Source organism: Ceratotherium simum, chromosome 11, assembly GCF_057802395.1.
Source record: "Ceratotherium simum simum isolate JZ-2026a chromosome 11, ASM5780239v1, whole genome shotgun sequence".
NCBI lineage: Eukaryota > Metazoa > Chordata > Mammalia > Perissodactyla > Rhinocerotidae > Ceratotherium > Ceratotherium simum.
In genome coordinates, this window is record NC_141910.1 from 54,987,416 (window position 1) to 55,008,138 (window position 20,723).

The 20,723-nt window shown below is 36.7% G+C and overlaps 1 protein-coding gene across 9 annotated transcripts in view; it reads left to right on the forward strand.

Annotated features, from left to right (window-relative positions):
• DTNB (dystrobrevin beta) overlaps positions 1-20,723 on the forward strand; it is a 253,246-nt gene that overhangs the window by 73,065 nt on the left and 159,458 nt on the right. For all 9 annotated transcript variants that reach the window (XR_015553675.1, XM_014781904.2, XM_087437043.1 and 6 more), the window contains 2 exons: positions 15,102-15,207; positions 18,594-18,760. Coding sequence is in view for 8 of the 9 variants with exons in the window: in XM_014781904.2 (XP_014637390.1) it covers positions 15,102-15,207; positions 18,594-18,760 (273 nt within the window). In the remaining variant the exon portion in view is untranslated. The remainder of the gene's footprint in view (positions 1-15,101; positions 15,208-18,593; positions 18,761-20,723) is intronic.

Sequence of the window (20,723 nt, forward strand, 5' to 3'; positions counted from 1 at the left end):
CAGGTAGGGATGAGATAAAAGGAGCTTCATGCTAAACTTAGAAAGTTCTGGAAAGTGGGAAATTAAGAAAAAAAAATCTGTGTTAAAACTAATGAGTGAAAAATTAATGGAAGTAGGATATTGACATAGTCTGAAAGTATCTCCCCAATAAGGCGTTTATTAATTACAAAAGGAAACATAGAAACTGTACAGTAGACCTGTCAGGTCCGCTTTAACCAGGTGATCGAAGTCCCTGTCACCAGTAAAGGGACAGACGGATATCCCTGCCTCCTGGTAGGATGCACTGGGAAGTACCCAATATCACTACTGTGGTACTCCGGCCAGAAAATCACAACCTGAGTCTCATCCTGAGGAAGCATCCCATAAACCCAAATGAGGGGATTTTGACAAATAACTGGCCTGCACCCTTTAAAAATGTCAATGTTGTGAAAGATAAAAAAAGACTGAGGAACTGTTTCAGATTACAGGAGTCTAAAGAGATATGAAAATGAAATGCATCTCATGATCCAAGATTTTCTTTTGTTATAAAGGACATTATTGGGATAATTGAAAAAATCTAAATAAATTTTGTAGACTAGATGATAGTGTTCTGTCAATGAATGTTAATTTCCTGATTTTGATGTTTGTATTAAATTATGTAAGAGAATATCTTGGTTTTAAGAAATACAATCTTGAGGTATTTAAAGGTAAAGGGGCTTCTCTCCTGCAGTGTTAACATTTGAGGAATCTGGGTTAAGGGTAAATGGGAATTTTTTTGTAATCTTCTTACAAACTTTCTGTAAGTCTGAAATTATTTAAAAATAAAAAGTTAAAATATAAAAGGAACAAGTTTAAAAGTTTGAGAACTGAAAGGACTTGTAAACTAGATCGTCCTGACCCGTGTTACTTTGATTCACAAAAGAGCCAAAAACAAACACATATACACCCCTTTTTACACTTAAAGTTCAGAATTCATATTTATCTGAATTCAAACTTTCAAACAATATTTTATAATTTGTTCAGTGATTACTCAGCTTTAGCACTAAAGGCGGCACCTGTAACACTGGAGAGTTATTTTCACTAACTTCTGAGGAGATACTCTTCGCAAATTTGTGTACACTATGGCTGATTGTTTTTGTGGAAATTAGCCTCTCTACATTATTTATTTTTTCTCTCAGCATAAATGGCAACATCAGCTTTTAGCATATTGAAAATATCTCTGTGCTTCAATCTATTCTAATACAGTTTGCCTTTCCCCCCCGGAATATGCATTTTCAAATGATATGAGGCTGTCCAAACATATCCTGGTACAGGAGTGTCCAGCAGGTGTTAAAATGCCCTACAGAGATATGTGAGGATGAGTATGATAGAGAAACAGCAGACATTTTTCATTCAGAACTCGTCTTGCTACTGCTGTTTCTTTAGAGTACCACCACATCAAATAGTTGCCCCACAGTACTCTGGGGTGATCCTGCATATGACGTACACGTGGCATTTCACACAAGATGCTCCCTGGAGGTTGGGCTAGAAATTGATAAATTCTGGAATGCTACTATTAAGTAAAGTATTGTCAGGATGGGTAAGGGAATTTCTACAAAGAACTATGAGTGAAGAACATCTGACCAGTGGATGACAGCTACATGGGGTTCTACACCTAAAATAATCTTTGATTTAATTGTAATGTGAGTACTATAATGAGAATCTAATATTGGAATAACGGTTTACAATGTTGAAGTATATTAAAAAATTCTGTTAATTCTAAGAATGCTATCTAGGATTCTATAAATTACCTTATGCTGTAGTTGTGAGACCTTTGAACTTGCGACTTGGTTGTTGCTTTTCACCTGCTTCACATTCTTATAAAAACTCCATCTGTGTTTTGATACATGCCGAGTTTGGAAGAGTCAGAGAAGCTTATTTCAGTCTAGAGGAAACCTGAGTTTTCCTTGGCCTATAAAGATGACAAAAAAGAAGTCTCAAAAGAAATAGAAACTACTGATAGGATAACCCCAGAAATGAGACTGTTTGGACAAAGAGTTAAATTCAACAAGTCTTGGGTTTCTTTTTGAAAATGGGCTTTTCCCATGCAGTTTGTTTTCCTACATAGGTGTTTCTTTAATGTGACTTCGCTCATACACCATCAGATAGAGGACGGTGTCAGTGTAAAGTGGAGATTGCGTTGTTGGTGCATATGTAATTTTCCCCAGCATATTGATGTTCCACGCTGAACAAAGAAATAATCACAGTTAGAAAAAGTATGACTATTTTAAGAAAGAAGCTGAAAATCCTTCAGAAGTACCTTCCTTTAGTGAAAGAAGTGGCTGGTTTGGAGGATTCATGAACTGCTCCACTTTCTACAGTGTTATGGTGATGAAGCTGTGGGTACGAATTAAGAATCTGTGAAGACATTCCTCCCCCGCCCCTATCTCATGCCAGAAAATTAACTTTGGGAGTTAGCTATCCCATGAGTCCAATAGTTTTGATGAAACTGATCTGTCTTGGAAGTTGTATGCCTTATCATGAAGGAGCCTCAGGATTCAGGGCTGAAAGGTATCATCTGACAGTGACTCTTGGTGGAAATGCCTATGGAGATTTAATTGTGCTGGTACTCTTATTAGTATTGCTGTTGTTCGTTAGTCCTCTGTTTACAAGGCTGCATAGGTTTTTAGGTTTGTTCCAACCCTATTTTTCTTATATACCTTATTATTTTTAAATCCACAGTTTTGCAGTAATGTACATGTTGCGTTAGAGTAGAAATACTTTCAATTTTTTTAATGATATGAAGGGAATTACATACAGTCATGCACTGCATAACAACGTTTTGGCCAGTGATGGACCACATGTATGATGATGGTTCCATAAGATTAGTACTATATAGACTTGGTGTGTAGTAGGCTAGGTTTGTCTACGTACTGTAGGGGAGGAAGAAATATTCCTCTGTCCTCTAGCTTCTTCTGGCTGGTCTAAGAATGATATGAGACAGGTTAACAGGAGGAAAACAAAAGTTTAATAACATGTATACATGAGAAAAACCCAGGAAAACTGAATAACTCACCAAAATGGCCAAAGCCCTCACCTTAAATACCATCCTCAGCCAAAGAAAAAAAGATGTTGGGGATGGGGAGAGTCAGAGACTTCAAAGAGAAGGAAGGCAAGTCATAGGTAGGTGACAAGGAGCAAATGTTTGGAAAACAAGTGTTTGGCTGCACAGAAACAGAAGAACACAGAGGGGAGCCCAACAAATGGGCTTTTCTAGGTTCCTCCCTGTCTACCACCTAGTTCACGTTGTGCTAAGGTGATAGCTCGCTTCCTGAGACTGTTTTTTTTTTAATCTGAATTCTTTTAGGCAGTTAAAGGGAGGTAACAAGAAAAATTTTGAGTCTTTTGTTTCTTAAAAATAATCCTAAAATAGACCTCATGTTAGAGAGACACATTTTGGGGTGGCAAATTTTGTTCCCCTTCAGTACACTCTATGATATTCACACAACAATGAAATCACCTAATGACACATTTCTCAGAATATATCACCGTCATTAAGTGACACATGACTGTATTTGTCTATTTTAATATAGCTTTAATTATTTTTTTTAAAAAATTTGTTACACCACATTAACAAAATGAAGGACAAAAATCATATGATCATCTCAATAGATGCAGAAAAAGCATTTGACAAGATTCAACATCCATTTATGATAGAAGTTCTTAAGGTGGGTATAGAGGGAATGTACCTCACACATAAAGGCCATATATGACAAGCCCACAGCTAATATCATACTCAATGGTGAAAAGCTGAAAGTCTTTTCTCTAAGATCAGGAACAAGGCAAAGATGCCCATTCTCACCACTTTTATTCAACGTAGTATTGGAAATCCTAGCCAGAACAGTTAGGTAAGAAAAAGAAATAAAAGCCATCCAAATTGGAAAGAAAGAAGTAAAACTGTCACTATTTGCAGATGACATGATATTATATGTAGAAAACCTTAACGTCTCCGCCAAAAAACTGTTAGAACTGATAAATGAATTCCTTAAAGTTGCAGGATACAAAATTAATATACAAAAAACTGTTACGTTTCTATACACTAATAACAAACTATCCAAAAGAGAAATAAAGAAAACAATCCCGTTTACAGTTGCATCAAAAAAGAATAAAATACCTAGGAATAAATTTAACCAAGGAGGTGAAAGACCTATATATTGAAAACTGCAAGACATTGATGAAAGAAATTGAAGAAGACACAGATAAATGGAAAAATATTCCGTGCTCATGGATTGAAGAATCAGTATTGTTAAAATGTCCATACTACCCAAAGCAATCTACACATTCAGTGCAATCCCTATCAAACTTTCAATGGCATTTTTCAAAGAAATAGAACAAATAATCCTAAAATTTGTATGGAAACACAAAAAAACCCAAATAGCCAAAGCAATTTTGAGAAAGAAAACAAAGCTGGAGGCGTCATGCTCCCTGATTTCAGACTATTTTTCAAAGCTATAATAATTATATCAGTATAGGATTGGCATAAAAACAAACACATAGATCAATGGAACGGAATAGAGACCCCAGAAATAAACTCATGCATATATGGTCAATTAATTTATGACAGAGGAGCCAAGAATATACAATGGGGAAAAAACAGCCTTTTCGATAAATGGTGTTGGGAAAACTGGACAGCCACATGCAAAAGAATGAAACTCAACCACTGTCTTATACCATACACAAAAATTAACTCAAAGTGGATTAAAAGCTTGAATGTAAGATCTGAAGCCATAAAATTCCTAGAAGAAAACATAGGCGATAAGCTCCTTGAATAGGTCTTGGTGATGATTTTTTGAATCTGACACCAGAACCAAAAGCAACAAAAGCAAAAATAAATAAGTGGGACTTCAGCATACTAAAAAGCTGCTGCATGGCATAGGAAACCATCTACTGAATAGGAGAAAATATTTGCAAATCATATAATAGGCTAATATCCAAAATACGTAAAGAACTCATATAACTCGATAGCAAAAAACAAACAATCTGATTAAAAAATGGGCAGAAGATCTGAATAGAAAGTTTTCCAAAGATATACAGATGGCCAACAGGTATATGAAAAGATGCTCAACGTCATTAATTATCAGGGAATGCAAATAAAAACCACAATGGAATATCACCTCACACCTGTTAGAATGGCTATTGTCAAAAAGATAAATAACAAGTGTTGGTGAGGATGTGGAGAAAAAATAACCCTTCTGTACTGTTGATGGGAATATAAATTGGTACAGCCACTATGGAAAACAGTATGGAGGTTCCTCAAAAAATTAAAAATAGAACTACCATGTGACCCAGCAATTCCACCTTTGGATATTTATCGGAAGAAAATGAAAACGCTAACTTGAAAAGATCTATGAACCCCGATGTTCATTGCAGCATTATTTACAACAATAGCCAAGATATGGAAAGAACCTAAGTGTCCATTGATAGATAATGGATAAAGAAATTGTGGTATGTATACACAATGGAATATTATTCAGCCATAAAGAATGAAATCTTGCCATGTGACAACATGGATGGACCTCGAGGGCACTATGCTAAATCAAACAAGACAGAGAAAGACAAATACCATATGATCTCTCCTATATGTGGAATCTAAAAAAAACCCCAAAAACAAAAAAACCAAGCTTATAGATATGGAGAACAGGTTGGTGGTTGCTAGAGGCAGGGGGTGGGGCATGGGAGAAATAGATGAATGGGGTCAAAAAGAAAAAAAAAAACAGACAAATACTGTAGATAGCTGTTAAATGTTTAAAAGAAAACCACACATATACTCTAGTCTGGCAATTCTGCTTCTGGTAATTTATCCAAAAAAACAGTCATGGATATAATCACAAATTTATTTAAGAGGATGTTTATTGCATTGTTGTTTATAATAGCAAAAAAGTTGGAAACAACCTGAAAGTCCAAAAATGGGAAATTGATTACATAAACTATGACATATTCAGCCATGCCATAGAATAGCATACATCCACCAAAAATTATATTATAGAAACATATTTTACTATATGAAAAATTAGTCAAGATATGTTAAGGCTATTAAATTTGTATGTATAGTTTGAAAAATTAAAAAATAGCAATTTTGCCTGCTTTTCACAAACTAATTCAAAATAAGGGATGTGGATTTATGTAGTTTAGTATTTTTAAAAACACATCAAAAATTAAAAGCTTTTATAAGTCAATTCAACAGAATACATCTACTAGAATTGCTACAATTCAGTCGCTGACGCCAAATGTTGGTGAAGATTTGGAGCAACCAGAACTCTCACATAAGCCACTTTGGAAGAAGCCCTGGTGATTTCTTGTACACCTAAACAGACACCTACCCCTGACCTAGCAATTCTATTCGTAAGTTTTTCCCACGTGAAATAAAAACTTATGCCCACAAAATGACTTTTATAAGAATGCTCTTATCAGCCTCAGAAGCATCCCAGGTGTCCAGAATAGTAAAACATTGGAGTAAAGTTAATTCCAGAGACGATATGTCTGGAATTTGCTTCAGAGTAGTCCACGTTGAAGGGAGAGTGAAGGCATATATGAAACAAAATTAGTCATATGTTGAGAATTGTTGAAGCTGGGTGATAGGCATATTATACTATTCTCTCTCCTTTGGTGTATTTTTTTTTTTTTTTGTGAGGAGGACTAGCCCTGAGCTAACATCCGATGCCAATCCTCCCCTTTTTTCTTGAGGAAGACTGGCCCTGGGCTAACATCCGTGCCCATCCTCCTCTACTTTATATGGGACGCCGCCACAGCGTGGCCGGAGAAGCGGTGTGTTGGTGCGCGCCGGGGATCCGAACCCTGGGCTGCCGCAGTGGAGCGCACACACTTAACCGCTGTGCCACCGGGCTGGCCCCTATTTTTTAAAAGTTTAGTAATAGAAAAGTTAATTCTACTTGTAAATTTGTGGTTGTGATTGTTGTCTGAATAAAACGCAGTGTTAATATAGCACCTCAAGCCTAATATTTTGATGAGTCGGCCAGATATATGAAGATTCCTCAGTGTTTATAAACTGATTTTAGAGACTTAAAAGTTATTAAAAACAAGCAATGAACATATTTAAATTTCTCCCCAATTTTTCCAAACTTCTGAGTTTTGGAAGTTTTTTTTTTTTCTCCTTAGAAAGGTAATTGCAATTTGCTTTCATCTATTTTCTAGCTTCATAATGACTTTAGTTTGAAGAGGTCAGTGCACCCTGCAGAGTATTTTAAATTTGATGCCTGTGTTTATGAAAGGGAAACCTGAATAAGTAGGGTGGACAGGGAGGGAGAAGAGAGTGAGATAGGAAAGTAGATGCATCCTTTCCATGTTGCAGGGGATACTGTTGATAACACTGGATTGGACGCTGTGCCACAGTCTCCAAGATTCCAGAGGAGGTGGGAAGTGGGTAGAGATGGGATTACGGTATTGCTGGTGGATTTTCAGAAGAGCAAGAGTATTTCGTGCCTGGAGATGTCCTCTGATTATACTTTGACTAACATATCCTCTTCTGCTATATGTCAAAATGGCTTTTCTTCCCACTGTATCTTTAATTGAGACATTTTCTGGATGTTGTGACCTTGTTTTCCTGGATGTTGAATAAAGTTTGACAAGAATTGCCTGGCACGTGAATGTGTATATATGTGTATTTCATAGGTATTCTAATTACGGAGATTTTACAGTCTCCATTAGCAACCCCCCATTACCACTGTAATCTAGTTATTACCGTATTTCATTGCTTTGAAAACACTTTTTCACACCTTAACATCTCTTATATTTGAGATACCTCATATAGCAGTAAGAACAGCATCTCACAATTGCATTTGGCCAGGTAGTGGTTACGATGGGTTGTCGTTTCCTGCGCGTGTGAAATTGGTCGTAGCTGTTCATATGGCTGTCACTTCAACTGAATTATGTTTTTGGTACTGCATGTCTTGTCATTTAAGATGTCCTCCGAAGAGTATACTCTGATTTGGTGTTAAACAAAAAGTTATTGTAAACGCAGAAAGCCAACACACGGAACAGAGGGGAATAAATTTGCTATTAATGAGATGAATACTCATCCCTGGAGGAATTCCCTATTTTCTTGCAAAGCAACAGTCAGGTGCTTTACAGAACTTTTCTTTTTTTAAAGGAAGATATCCACAAATAGATGAAGCTGTATTATTTTTTTTACTGAGATATGACCCTAATAATTTCTTGTCATATCAAGCAGTGCAACTGAAGATTGATGAAAGCCAAATCCTTCTGAATGGATGAAAGAAATTTCAGTTTATCAAGAGGCTGGTGTGACCAATTCTTATGTCGTGAAGGATTACAGTTAATTAAGTCATTGAGTTAGTTTAATTGGCTCAGTGTTTTTCTTTCTTAGAGGTAGAAAGAAATAGTGGTACATCTTATAAGTGATGGTGTATTAGATTGGATGAGATACAGGGTATAAAACTGATTTTGTTATGATGAGGTCTGTAGTAATGAAACCTGTATCACTGGGATTAATTAGATTGAACAAAATCCTAGAGACCTAGAAGTGAGATTTTGTTCCAGTTGGGCCTCTGGAGGAGAGTGTCTTACTAAATGATGCTTAGACAGATGACAAGTGGCTCCAAGATTGTTTTTTTTTTTAAAGAATATTTTTGTTAGGTAACAGTGTTGACTGTGTACATACTATAGGAAAGGTCCCCCGTCTCAGTTATTACTCATGAGCTGAAAACAGCTCCTGATGTGTTCAGTCGTGTTTCCCTACCTGAGGCTTGTGAGCAGGGCTGAAAGCTGCTGGGCATGGAGTGTTGGGGCTGTTGGCCCAGTGCCTTCTCTGGAGTTCACTGGTGGCACAGTCTAGCATGCACTGCCACTCTGGACCTCTGATACCCGCTGCTACCCAGAGGCTTGTGGTTCACTGGTCTTCAGGCAACGCAGAAAAATTCTTCACCAAAAAAACTGAGGACCCAGGTCTCCTAGTCACTTTACTTAGTGGCCTAATGGCAGCCTAAAGAAGAGGACTCTTCCTGCTCAGATGCTGCTTTTGTTTTATTATTCCTTTTAATCATAAGCAAATTTGAGTTGATGTCATCATTTAAAAATATTGCTGTACGTCCCTATTTTACTTAAAAAAACTTTCCTAGCTCCTTATGCCTACTCGATAAGGTTCTTAGCAGTGGTGCTTATCAGTCCAACCCCAGCCTGTCTTTTCACCTTCATTCCTGATTGCTCCTATCCCCCACAGACTCCAGCCTCAGCCTGCCACGGGTTCTTCTTAGATACAGTAGTTCCCCCTTATGTGTGGGGGATACATTCCAAGATACCCGGTGGATGCCTGAAATGGCAGATAGTACCGAACCCTATCTTTTTTTTTTTTTTCCTGAGGAAGATTAGCCCTGAGCTAACATAACATCTGTGCCAATCTTCCTCTATTTTGTATGTGGGACACCACTACAGCATGGCTTGACGAACGGTACATAGGTCCACGCCCAGAATCCGAACCCCGTCTTAACTAAGTACTTTTCACTCACTGTGGCCGTAACTTTTGCATTTTGAAATGGAGTAGCAAAACTAGCATGAATTTCTTTTTCCTTCTTCACAATTTCACGGATAGAAGATTCGTTCTTACCATAGATCTTAGCAACCTTGTTAAGTCAAGAACTTTCACCTTTTCACTTGAAGCACTTTACGGCTTCTCTTGGGCATATCCAAATTGCCAACATCACTACTGTTGCACTCTGGGCCATTATTAAGAAAAATAAGGGTTACTTGAACACAAGCACTGCAATACCACCACAGTCGATCTAATAACCAGGATGGCTACTAAGTGACTAATGGGTAGGTAAACGTATACAGCGTGAATATTCTGGACAAAGGGATGATTCACATCCTGAGCAGGACGGACTGGGACAGTGCGAGATTTCATCATGCACAATTGTACACAATTTAAAACTTATGAGTTGTTTATTTCTGGAATTTTCCACTTAGTATTTTCAGACTGGTTGACTGCAGGTAACTGAAACCTCAGAAAGCAAAACCGTGGATAACGGGGGACTGCTGTATTGCTGCAGTGCCACTGGGGTTATACCAGTTTGCATTCCCACCAGCAATGTATAAGGGCTTTTGTTTCTCCACAGCCTTGCCAACAGCATATGTTCTTAGACTTTTTGTCAATCTGATAGATGAGAAATGTTCTCAGTATAGTTTTAATTTGCGTTTCTCATGTTTTGAGCAGCATGCGTTTCTAGTGAGCGAAAGTAGTACTCTTCTTGAGTCTTTGTTTTTGCTGTTAGCTCTCACTGAAATGCCAATGACCACTGACCTTCTCTCTCTCCTCCAGCAAATCTTTGGCCCTCACATTTCAAATCCCAGCTAAAATATCTTCTCTTCTGTGATGCTCTGAATCTTTCAATGTAGGATTCATTGTTCCCTCTTCCTCATGCCCATGGCATGTTACATCTAGCTCACTTATGCCCCGCAGGGCTGCACCTTGGTCTCCTTTGACTTTATATCTCCGTGACTAACAGTGTCTGGAAAATGATTGATGCTTCCCGGAGATTCGTTAAGTTAATCGAGTAATGATTTAAATCAGATATGGCAGGAGAAAGTATCTTTGGCTTGAATTCTAATTGAAAGCTTAAAGCTCATGGATGTATTTGCAACCTTGTTGTTTTCATGGATATTATTATTCCATGATTTTCTCTAATGAAACAATCTTTGCAATGAGGAAAATATAGTATTTCAGAATTTTTGAAGTTTTTCCAATCTTTCTTTTAGCCATAATAAATACAAATATCTGATAAAAAGCACAGCAATGTTATATTGTTGTGTCATTACAAAGAGCTCTAATTTTCAAAGTCTGAAATCTGCGATATGGACAAATTCAATGTCTAATAATAATTGACAGGCTGACCTTTCACACTTATAGCCTTATAAGCATTTATAAGCACCTTATAAGTGACGTTAAAGCACTGGTCCTATAACCTGTTAATGTATGTTTGCCCTTGTCAGACAAAATATTTCTATAACTCTACAAAAAAGTTTGTATAAAAACATTTTAATCTGGAAGGTTGTAAAAATGTTTTCAAGTCTGTTAATTAAATGTCATACCCTGTTTAACTGATAACCGAGTAAGGGATAAGGTGGTGGATGAGTAATATTTACCTGTTGCCCATAAGGAAATAGGAGGTTTTAATGGAAATGATGAGGTTAGAAATTGCAGCTATGATGATCGAATGCTAAATTATTTTACTTGTTTTCTCATTTTTAAGAGATGGTTTCTCCCCCCTTTTAAAACAGAGAAGATGTAGTCATGGGTGGAGGGAGGTGAGAATGGCATCTAGGGTGATAAATGTCAGTATTGAGGATTAGAATAACAAGGGTGGGGAGGTAGGTGGCAAACAGAAACACTCGTTTCTAAGAAAAAATATGAGTGTGCACATAAAGATAGAAACAGCCTCAGTGTTTTATGGAGGAAGGCATGAGTAAATCATGGTGTTTTGCTCAGTGGATCAGGCAGCTGTTAAAATGATTAGAAATGAAGACCTTGTAGCAAAACAATGAAATCTTTAATAAAATGTTAAGTGAAAACCCAGATTATTTTTAGATAAAAATATGTACATAATTACATAGACACATATATACATTTGGAGGGAAATAAAGAAAAAATGAGAATGGTGGGGATGTACATTATTTGCAATTTTATTATAGTTTTTGTTATAAATATTATTGTGCTATAAAAAACAAGGAGAAATGCAAAGAATGTGTTCAACTCAAGGGCAAAAACAAAACAAAAAGGGAGAAAAAAGAGCCAACCTATCTTTCACAGAGTTACTTACGAAGTCACGGAATTTTTGAGCTGGGAATTCTATCCCAACAGTTCTCAAACTTTTTGATGTCAGGACCTCTTCACAATAAAAATTATTGAGGACCCCAAAGAATTTATGTTGGGTTTGTATATGTGGGTTTTATCTATCAATATTTCCATATTAAAAATTAAAATTGAGAAATTAAAAAATGTTGTTATTTAAGAATAGCAATGATAAGCCTATTACATGTTAACATAAATGTTTTTATGGAAAATAACCGTATGTTCCAAAACAAAAAAGTTTAATGAGAAGAGTGCCAATGTTTCATATTTTTGTAAATCTCTTTAATATTTGGCTCAATTGAAGACAGCTGGGTTCTCATATCTGCTTATCCATTCAGTCTGTTGTGATATATTGTTTTGATTAAAGTATAGAAAGAAAATCTGGCTTCACACAGCTGTATAGTTGGAAAGGGAGGAGTATTTTAATAGCTTTTTCAGGTAATTGTGGATAGGCCACATTGCCTCTGGAAAACCCCACTGTACACTCATGAGAGAATGAGACTGAAAAAGGCAAATAGTGTCTTAGTATTACTATAAAAATAGTTTTGGCCTCATGGACTCCCTGAAAATGTTTTAGGGACCTTCCAGGGAGGCCTCTGACCGCACTTCAAGAAACACTGCACTAGCCCAGATCAGAAAACTGAAACCAGAATGTTAAGTGATTTTCCCCAAATCACATGGTTAATGGAAGACTGAGCACTGAGGCACAGTTCTGGTTTCATTCCTCATGCTTTTGGAGAACTTCAAATTATAGTATGACCTTAGGACAATCTTGGAAACTGATCCTGAGTGTATATATGAGGATCTTCTGAGATATCAAATATCATTGTTCCTTTTCATCTAAGAAGATTAAAAAAACAACTCTATGATAAGTGAATCAAAACTTTTTAGAGAAAGTAGCATTAGGATTATAAGTGGATTTGTAAAATTGTAATTTTTAACAAACAGAAGAAGATATAGAAATACTAGTTTAAACATTAAATTTATAATAAACGATATGATACATTTAATATTTGTTTACCACCTCTTACTAGCTAGAAAAACTTCCTAGCATCTTCTTTCTCAGTAATTTTAAACAGACACTTTTAATTTCATTTTGCTTTGTTGCAGTTATTTGCATATTCATAATAAGAGGCATTTTCCATGTCTGGACCTCCATTCCGATGTTCAAGGACGTTCTGGTTTTGTTTTTAGTGTTGTTCACTCATTCCTCCCAGATTCCACTGAGGTCTCAGAAACATTAGTGACTTGGATGCCTGAGATGGAAAGCACTTGGGAAAACTTTATTTAGCCTATTTGAGTAGGCATTTCTGAAGCCTCACCATCGATGCACAGCCATATATAGAGGGCCTTTGGATGGTCACTTCACACTGTTATCACTCTTTTGCGTACATCTCAGAACCTTTCCCTCCCCCCATTCAGTGCTGGCCTGCAGTCTCTGTCCTCGATCTGAGTCTTTCCTTCAGATTTCTTCTTCTTTTTCAGATTTTTATTGCAAAAGTCTCTTTATTGCCCTGCCATCTACTTTCCCTCCTGTTTCTATTCCCTACTTACCAGTTTCTTCTTTTAAAGATTATTCTCAATAAGAATGACTTCCAATTTACATATAATGGAATCAAGATTTTCATAGTTGCCAAAAAGATACCCAGAAGTAAGTCTGTGTAGTCTCCTGTTTGCGTCATGGGAACCATCGGTGGGGAGGTATCCTGGTGGATGGGATGAAAATCCTGGAGGCCGCTGTCCTCCTGAAGAAACACCACACGGCCTTCAACTCCTTGCTTCCAATTTGTGTTGAGTATATTCATGGTAAAAATCAAAGTTATTTTGTAATCAGCTGGCAAAATCTTTAGGTTAGCTCTAACCAATTTTATCTTTTTTACCTCTTTTTTTTCCTGAAATAAAGTATTTTAATGTTTTGTGGGGAAGCACCACATTTTTTATACCCTTTTTTCCACTTCAGCAAAAGTGGTGAGACTGAGAACTTAGTTACTTGAGAGAGAGTGAGGTGAAATTCTGGGTGCCTTTTGTCTTCACTCTACCCCTAATCCCCAGTCGTCCTGTACCCTAGTCCCGTGTCTCGTCCCGCCCACTGCATCCCCCACCTTGCCTTTGAGTGGCAGAACCAGGCTGCTTACTGGGCTGTGCATCTTCTCTTCTCCTGTGCTTTGCCCTTTTATCTCTGCTCTTCTTTTGGAATACAGTTTGAAGTGGGGGCCTAGGCGTCCAGGTTACAGTTACAGAAGTCCCACATCCAGTTGTATGGCACTACCTTCTCCTCCTTTTTCCTTTCCTTTTGGAGCTGGAAAGGTGTTTGCAGGTTAGAGGAAATAAAAAGAAAATTCATTACTTTGACATATTGTTGAGAATCTGTTCTATCTACATTGTATGACTCTTTCTGTTTTTTCTAGACTGTCTTCTAATTTTCTGTGTCCATGTGGGACTTAATTATATCAGTGTTTCACATACGGTGGAAGCTTCCTATATATTTCTTTAAAAGAGAGAAATAAAGGTAGAACAGAAAAATGTGGTCTAGCTAGGGAGATGCTATAATGGAGGGAGGACTGATGGGCATTTGGATATTTGGGTTCTAATCTCTCTTATTAGAACTATCTCTGACTCTGTCAAATAACTTCACTATCTGAGCTTCAGTTTTCTCTTCTGTAAAGGAGAAAGTTGTGGATGATATCTGAGGGTGTTTGCCCCTCCCTTCAGTATTTATTCAACAATTACCAAGTGCCGACTGTGTGCCCAGCACTGTTATGGATGCCGGAAATGTGGTGGACAACCAGGTGACCAGAGTGCCTGCTCTCGTAATGTTGTCTTATCATCAGGGGTGGGGTGTCTGTCTCCCCCACTGGAGAACAGGAATAGTAGTTGAAGGACACTTGAGTTCTCATCCTGCCTCTGTATCTAAATTGGGTAGGACCATTACAAGTCATTTAATTGCTTTTTTCCTTTATTTTTCTCCATTATCAGTAAAATGAAGATAGTAATACCTAACCTGTTTACTTTATGCAGTTGTTTTAAGACTCAAATAATGTATGTGGAAATGAATTTGAATAGAGTAGCAGTGTGTAGTATAGTGTGTCACAGTGTCTGTAGTAATGTCAAATATTACTGTAAGGTAAAAATTTTATTTTGGTATAAAATTTTCACACGTAATTCATTAAAGCTTGGTAAGGAGAATCCTAAATTAACTTAATCTTAGAGTTCAGGGATACTTGAAAACTATAAAGTATATTTGTTTTTCTTCTCTTCACAGAAAAGGATAATGCTAAATATGTTTTTAGACACAATGATGGCTGATCCTCCTCCCCAGTGCCTTGTCTGGCTACCTCTCATGCATAGGCTTGCCCATGTTGAGAATGGTAAGCAGAACTTTTATCATTCAATTCCTTATGCTTTAGGAGGTATATGTACTGATACTATTGGTAATGTCCTTAGGTGTTATCAGTGAAAATTACAGTGGACATTTGCTGGCACTCCATCATTTGAATTTGTGGTTTTAGCTTTCAAAAGAGGAATATTTGTTTCTCGAAAGAAAAAAGAAAGAAGACTTATTACTAACTAGGATACCAAGAGGTACTCGTATCAGGTCATAAAACTTGGTGGTTCAAACTCAAGGCGTTTTCCCCCCTGAGATTCCAGATGGTGGTATTCTGCTTGAGCCACCTGACTCAACCATGACTTCCTTTTTTTTTTCCTTTAATTTATAAAAATTACAGATCTAAAAACTTAGATATATTCAGTGTGAACCACTGAAACTGTAATTATTTTGGAAAATAGCTAAGGTAGAATTTAGTACCGGGTTGCACACATCTTCAGTTTTTTCTTTTACTATTTTACCTTGAATTTACTTTCAGTATCCTTCCCACTAATCTGACTTAAATCTTTGTTTCACTTGGAATTGAAGTGATATTTATCAGTTTATCTCCTTGTTTACGTTGTTTGAGTTTATTAAAGGAAACGCTGTAGTTTTTCTATGTAACCTCCCTTCTCTCAAGGCTTTGCCTGTCTCTCCTGATTCCACAGAAGAGAACCACTGATAGCTGAGAAGGCACTAGAAGGCAGAGCCCTCTTTTTTCCCTTTGTAAGAATGAAATACACTAACATACTCCTATTTTCTCCCCCCTCCTATTCATGCCTTTTTTTTTGGTTTAAATTTCTTGGCATTTTGCCCAATTATGGCTTTAGTTCACAAGTACCTTAGAGTCAGGATTATTTTCTTGAAGGTCCAAAATCTCTTGACTAGACTAAAATAGCTATTTTTGTGTGTGTGTGTGAGGAAGATCGGCCCTGAGCTAACATCTGCCAATCCTCCTCTTTTTTTTGCTGAGGAAGACTGGCCCTGGGCTAACATCCATGCCCATCTTCCTCTACTTTATATGGGACTCCTCCACAGCATGGCTTGCCAAGTGGTGCGTTGGTGCGCGCCTGGGATCTGAACCGGCGAACCCCGGGCCGCTGCAGCGGGGCGTGCGCACTTAACTGCTTGCGCCACCGGGCTGGCCCCTAAAATAGCTAAATTTTTTAACAGGATTTTTGGATAGAGATTTATGCTATTAAATTATTAGAATATTATTGGTTCTTTTGGGGGCAATACTTTTATAGCCTTAAATGTTTTAGTAGTTTCATGTCCAATTCGTTTTCAAAAAATCATTTTGTGTCTGCTATACCAGTAGAGAGAATCTCATTTGTCAAGATGTGTTGTTATCTGTATGAACATTTGATTGTGACTTTGTATGTAGTGTATTATTTATTGATTACCTTCTTGTGTGGTTAGTGATATCATTTTTCTCAGACTCAGAGGAATATTATGAAATCACTGAAATACCTAGAAATAAAGCATGTTACCCATCACACTAATTTTTATATATTTTAATTTTTATGGTGGGAAGCAAATTCTAAAATTATGGTATTTCTAGTTTTTTTTAGTTGTTTGGACCCTTTACTTCCTATGAAATTCATCACTTGGATTGTATTGAAGTTACTCTTCATAAGGACAAATATTTATTTGTTTAAGCAAAAGTTGCACTTTTTATATTGGTTTACTAATTCAAGTGTATAGTATATAAGAAGATAACTACCACATGATACACTCTTCCAAAAAAGAATGCTTTTACCAAAACCTGATCTTATTTGTAATTGACCCAGCACACTTGTTGATATTTCCCTCATTCTGGTTCTCTGCTTTTCCACCTGGTCACCCATTCCACTGACTAGTATAAGCACTGGCTCTTCACTGGTTTAGAAGAGCATAGAGGAAAAATCACATAGACATATGTGTTCAACCAAAATTATCAGAATGTATTTGCTAATTTAATATTAATGTACATATATCACTTAATATTAACCCAAAATTATTATATAGAATTATAAATGTTGCCTGCACTGCTGTTGACTTCATTGATGCTAGCTCCAGATTGATTTGGGAGTATGTTCTCTGGTGGAACTCTACTAGATTGTATAGTTTTAATTTGGAGCACAGACTCCAAATTAAATAGCACTTCGATCATTCCTTAGAAATACCTTGATGACAAAAGGTTTGAATTTCTTAGAGGAAGTATGTCCTTTGGAGTTCTCATTCCTGATTTTACTTTTGTTTTAGTCTTTAGTGATCTTGTTAGATTGTTTTCCTCACCTAGGGCTCAATTTTTTTTTCAGTCTTGTTAATATAGTTAATATTAGTTAATATTACCTCTAGTTTAAATATACATTTTTGGAAGTAGAACTAAAAATCCTTGTAATTGAGATGACATTGGATTTGTATATATAGTGCTAGAAAGAGATGTTCAAATGAAGATTTGAATACTATGTCCCTTTTTCCTATTGACTTCCATTTCTTGTGTTCAGAATTGAATCGCCAGAGGGAACAGTTATGCTACCAACATATAAAAGTATAAATAGCAGTCTATACTATACACTTGTGCATTACCCGCTTCCCACTCAGTGAACTGGACTTTCGGGCTATTAGAGAATCCCTGTAATCTCTATGAGTCCTGGCTGCCACCTGGCAGTGTTTCATGAGGTCATATGCTGTGAGGAGGAGAAAAGAGGGCTGGTCACTGAGTTTCCCTTCTTCCAAATCATTGTCCCTTTGTTGTTCTAGAGTACTTTATTTTATGCTGTTACTTAGAGCCTTACCTACAACTAATATTTTAGTGTATCTAGCCTTACTTTTTGCTGTTACCATTTGTGCCCAGGTATGTGGTAGTATTTAATTCAGCAAACATTTGAAGGCCTTCAGTCCAAGGTACTGTGTAAAGTACCGTTTGCAGGTAACAGAGGCACAGCACAGCGTCCTGGCTCTCACGGATTTCATGTTAGTGAAGGAAGCAAATATGTACACAACCAATAATAATACATCTCTTAAAAAAACAGTAGATTTGGAAAAGAAATTTTGGAGTGAAGGCTTCTCTCTCTTCCTTACTGGTATGTTCATCTAAATTTTGAGACATGAGTTTCATTTTAAAGAAATAAATTGTTTTCTAAGGTGCATGGGAATGTAGCATTCTAAGTTGAAAATTTTTTTTCTTAGTAAGTCTTTTCCTTTTATTCTAGTAAATATCTGGTTAGATTAATTAAATAGGAGACAATTTAGACTTCAGTTCTAATTTTGTGTTCACCTTAGCTTTTATATTAGATTTGGTTTTCCACTGTTGACTTTATTCTCCAAATGAATGATTCTTTCTCCCTCTTACCCCACCCCTTCTCCCCTGCCATTCTCCCTGTCCCACTTGTTTCCCCGCACAAGTCTTCCATCCCGTGGAGTGCTCCTATTGCCGGTGTGAGAGTATGATGGGTTTCCGGTACCGATGCCAGCAGTGCCACAACTACCAGCTCTGCCAAAATTGCTTTTGGCGTGGCCATGCCAGTGGCCCTCACAGCAACCAACACCAGATGAAGGAGCATTCTTCTTGGGTAACTGCTTTGTGTTTCCGTCTGTGTCCCCAACTGTTAGTCTGTTTCGTCACTAAAGGCACGTGGGCCAGTTTCCTGATAGATGCCTGTCAAATAAGGATGTGGAGTCATAAAATCTTAATACTGACTTTCATGACGGGGGTTGCAAATATGTTGTGCTTTATCACTTGATTTTAAAAGCAGAATTTTTAAAGTTCCAGGAGATGGAGATATTATTACATTTGAAATGGTCCCTTTATTCAGTACAATGAAATGTTACAATGGTCACTTTCCAAAGTGAAAACTAAGTTTCTTTTTATTTTAAAATTGCACAAGGGGTGTTCCCCCAAATGCTTATTCTCTGAGCTTTAAGTAGGATTTCCAGTTCTTTTTTCAAGCAAATTTTCTCTATGTTTATAGAGTTTAAAGTTGTAGAGTACAAAGAAAGCTGCATGAAATCAAGGAGTTAAATTTTTGTCACTAAAGTTGGGGGAATTGTCACTTTGGTGTCCTTACCTTCAAAAGTAGTCTTTTAAATAACAGTATTTGGATGGAAGTTGATGTCTGATTTTTCTGTGATGTTTATAAATCATGTAACATGCTTAGCATCACTTTTGTTTCCTTCTCTCCGTTTACTTCCAGAGTTTTTAAAATACCATACTTTTATTTCCAAAAAGTTGCCATAGCCTTTGTTTTAAAAGCTTTTCCTCTAGTTTTCATTTGTTTCTTGGTTGGTTTGGTAAAGAGTAGAAATATATAGAGAGTCAGAAGTATGATTCAGGATGTAGGTTCTTAAGCCTGGTTCTTCTACTGGTCTTCAACTATTAGAAAACTTTAATAACCAGTTTTTTTTTTTCTCCTTTAGCCTTCTCGACCAAGAAAAAGCCAAATAAGTTCATATTAGCGAGTGGTTAAAAAAAAAGAACAAACTTCAACCCCAGTGTACACTTCACTTCCTACATCTCTGACAACGTGTTAGAGATAATTTTTTTTTATTAGCTAGGTTTTCAGTAACCGTTAACCATAACATTTTGTTAAACTGAACATCCTATCCTGGGTCTTATTGTGTTTAAATTCCAATATTTTTTTGGTTGAGGAGTCATTATTTAAAAATTTTTAAACAAAGGAAAAAAAATAAAACCTAGTGGTTTCAAGTTGTTACTTTTCCCTTTCTTAAAGTACAGGTATCCCACTGTATTTATTGATGTTAATTTTTTTTCCACTGTTTTTTGGTTTTTGCTTAGAGTCTAATTCTCTACACTGAGATAGTTCTTTGCTCTGTTGCCTTTCGTAATGAGTGGATTCGCTGGTGTGTTTCTACTGAGAATTCTCATTCTAGATGTTGGGGTAGGAGAATGAGGAACTTCTTGTTCACCTTAGTTTGAACTTGCTCATTTAGCTAATTTATCACCCTTTTAGAAATGGGAATTTTACACTTATTTAAAGGTAAGTGACTGAATATTGCTTTATGATTTACAAAGCAGTTTTTCATATACTCTGTTGAATTTTTTCATTGAGCTATAATATACATAAAGTACACAAATCACAAGTGAATTCTTATATTTCTGTTTGATTCTCACAACACTCTTGTGAAGTAAGTTTTATCCCCACTTGTTTTTATTTCAGCTTTGTTATTTTTTTCTATTTTATTAATTCCTTTATTTTTGTTATGGTGACTCAAGAGTTCAAGAAAAATCAAGTATTTTCAGCATGCGTAATTTTGAAGCTGGTATCATAAATGTATCAGTTTGGATTTTGATGGGTGAATGCATTGTATACGGTCGATGCATACTGGTAAAGTTTTTTAGCAGTATATGTGTGTGTGTATATGTAACTTGTTTTCAAAATTAGGACTCTCGGGGCTGGCCTGGTGGCATAGTGGTTGAGTTCATGCTCTCCGCTTTGGTGGTCTGAGGTTCATGGGTTCGGATTCTGAGCGCAGACGTACACACGCTCATCAAGCCATGCTGTGGTGGCATCCTAC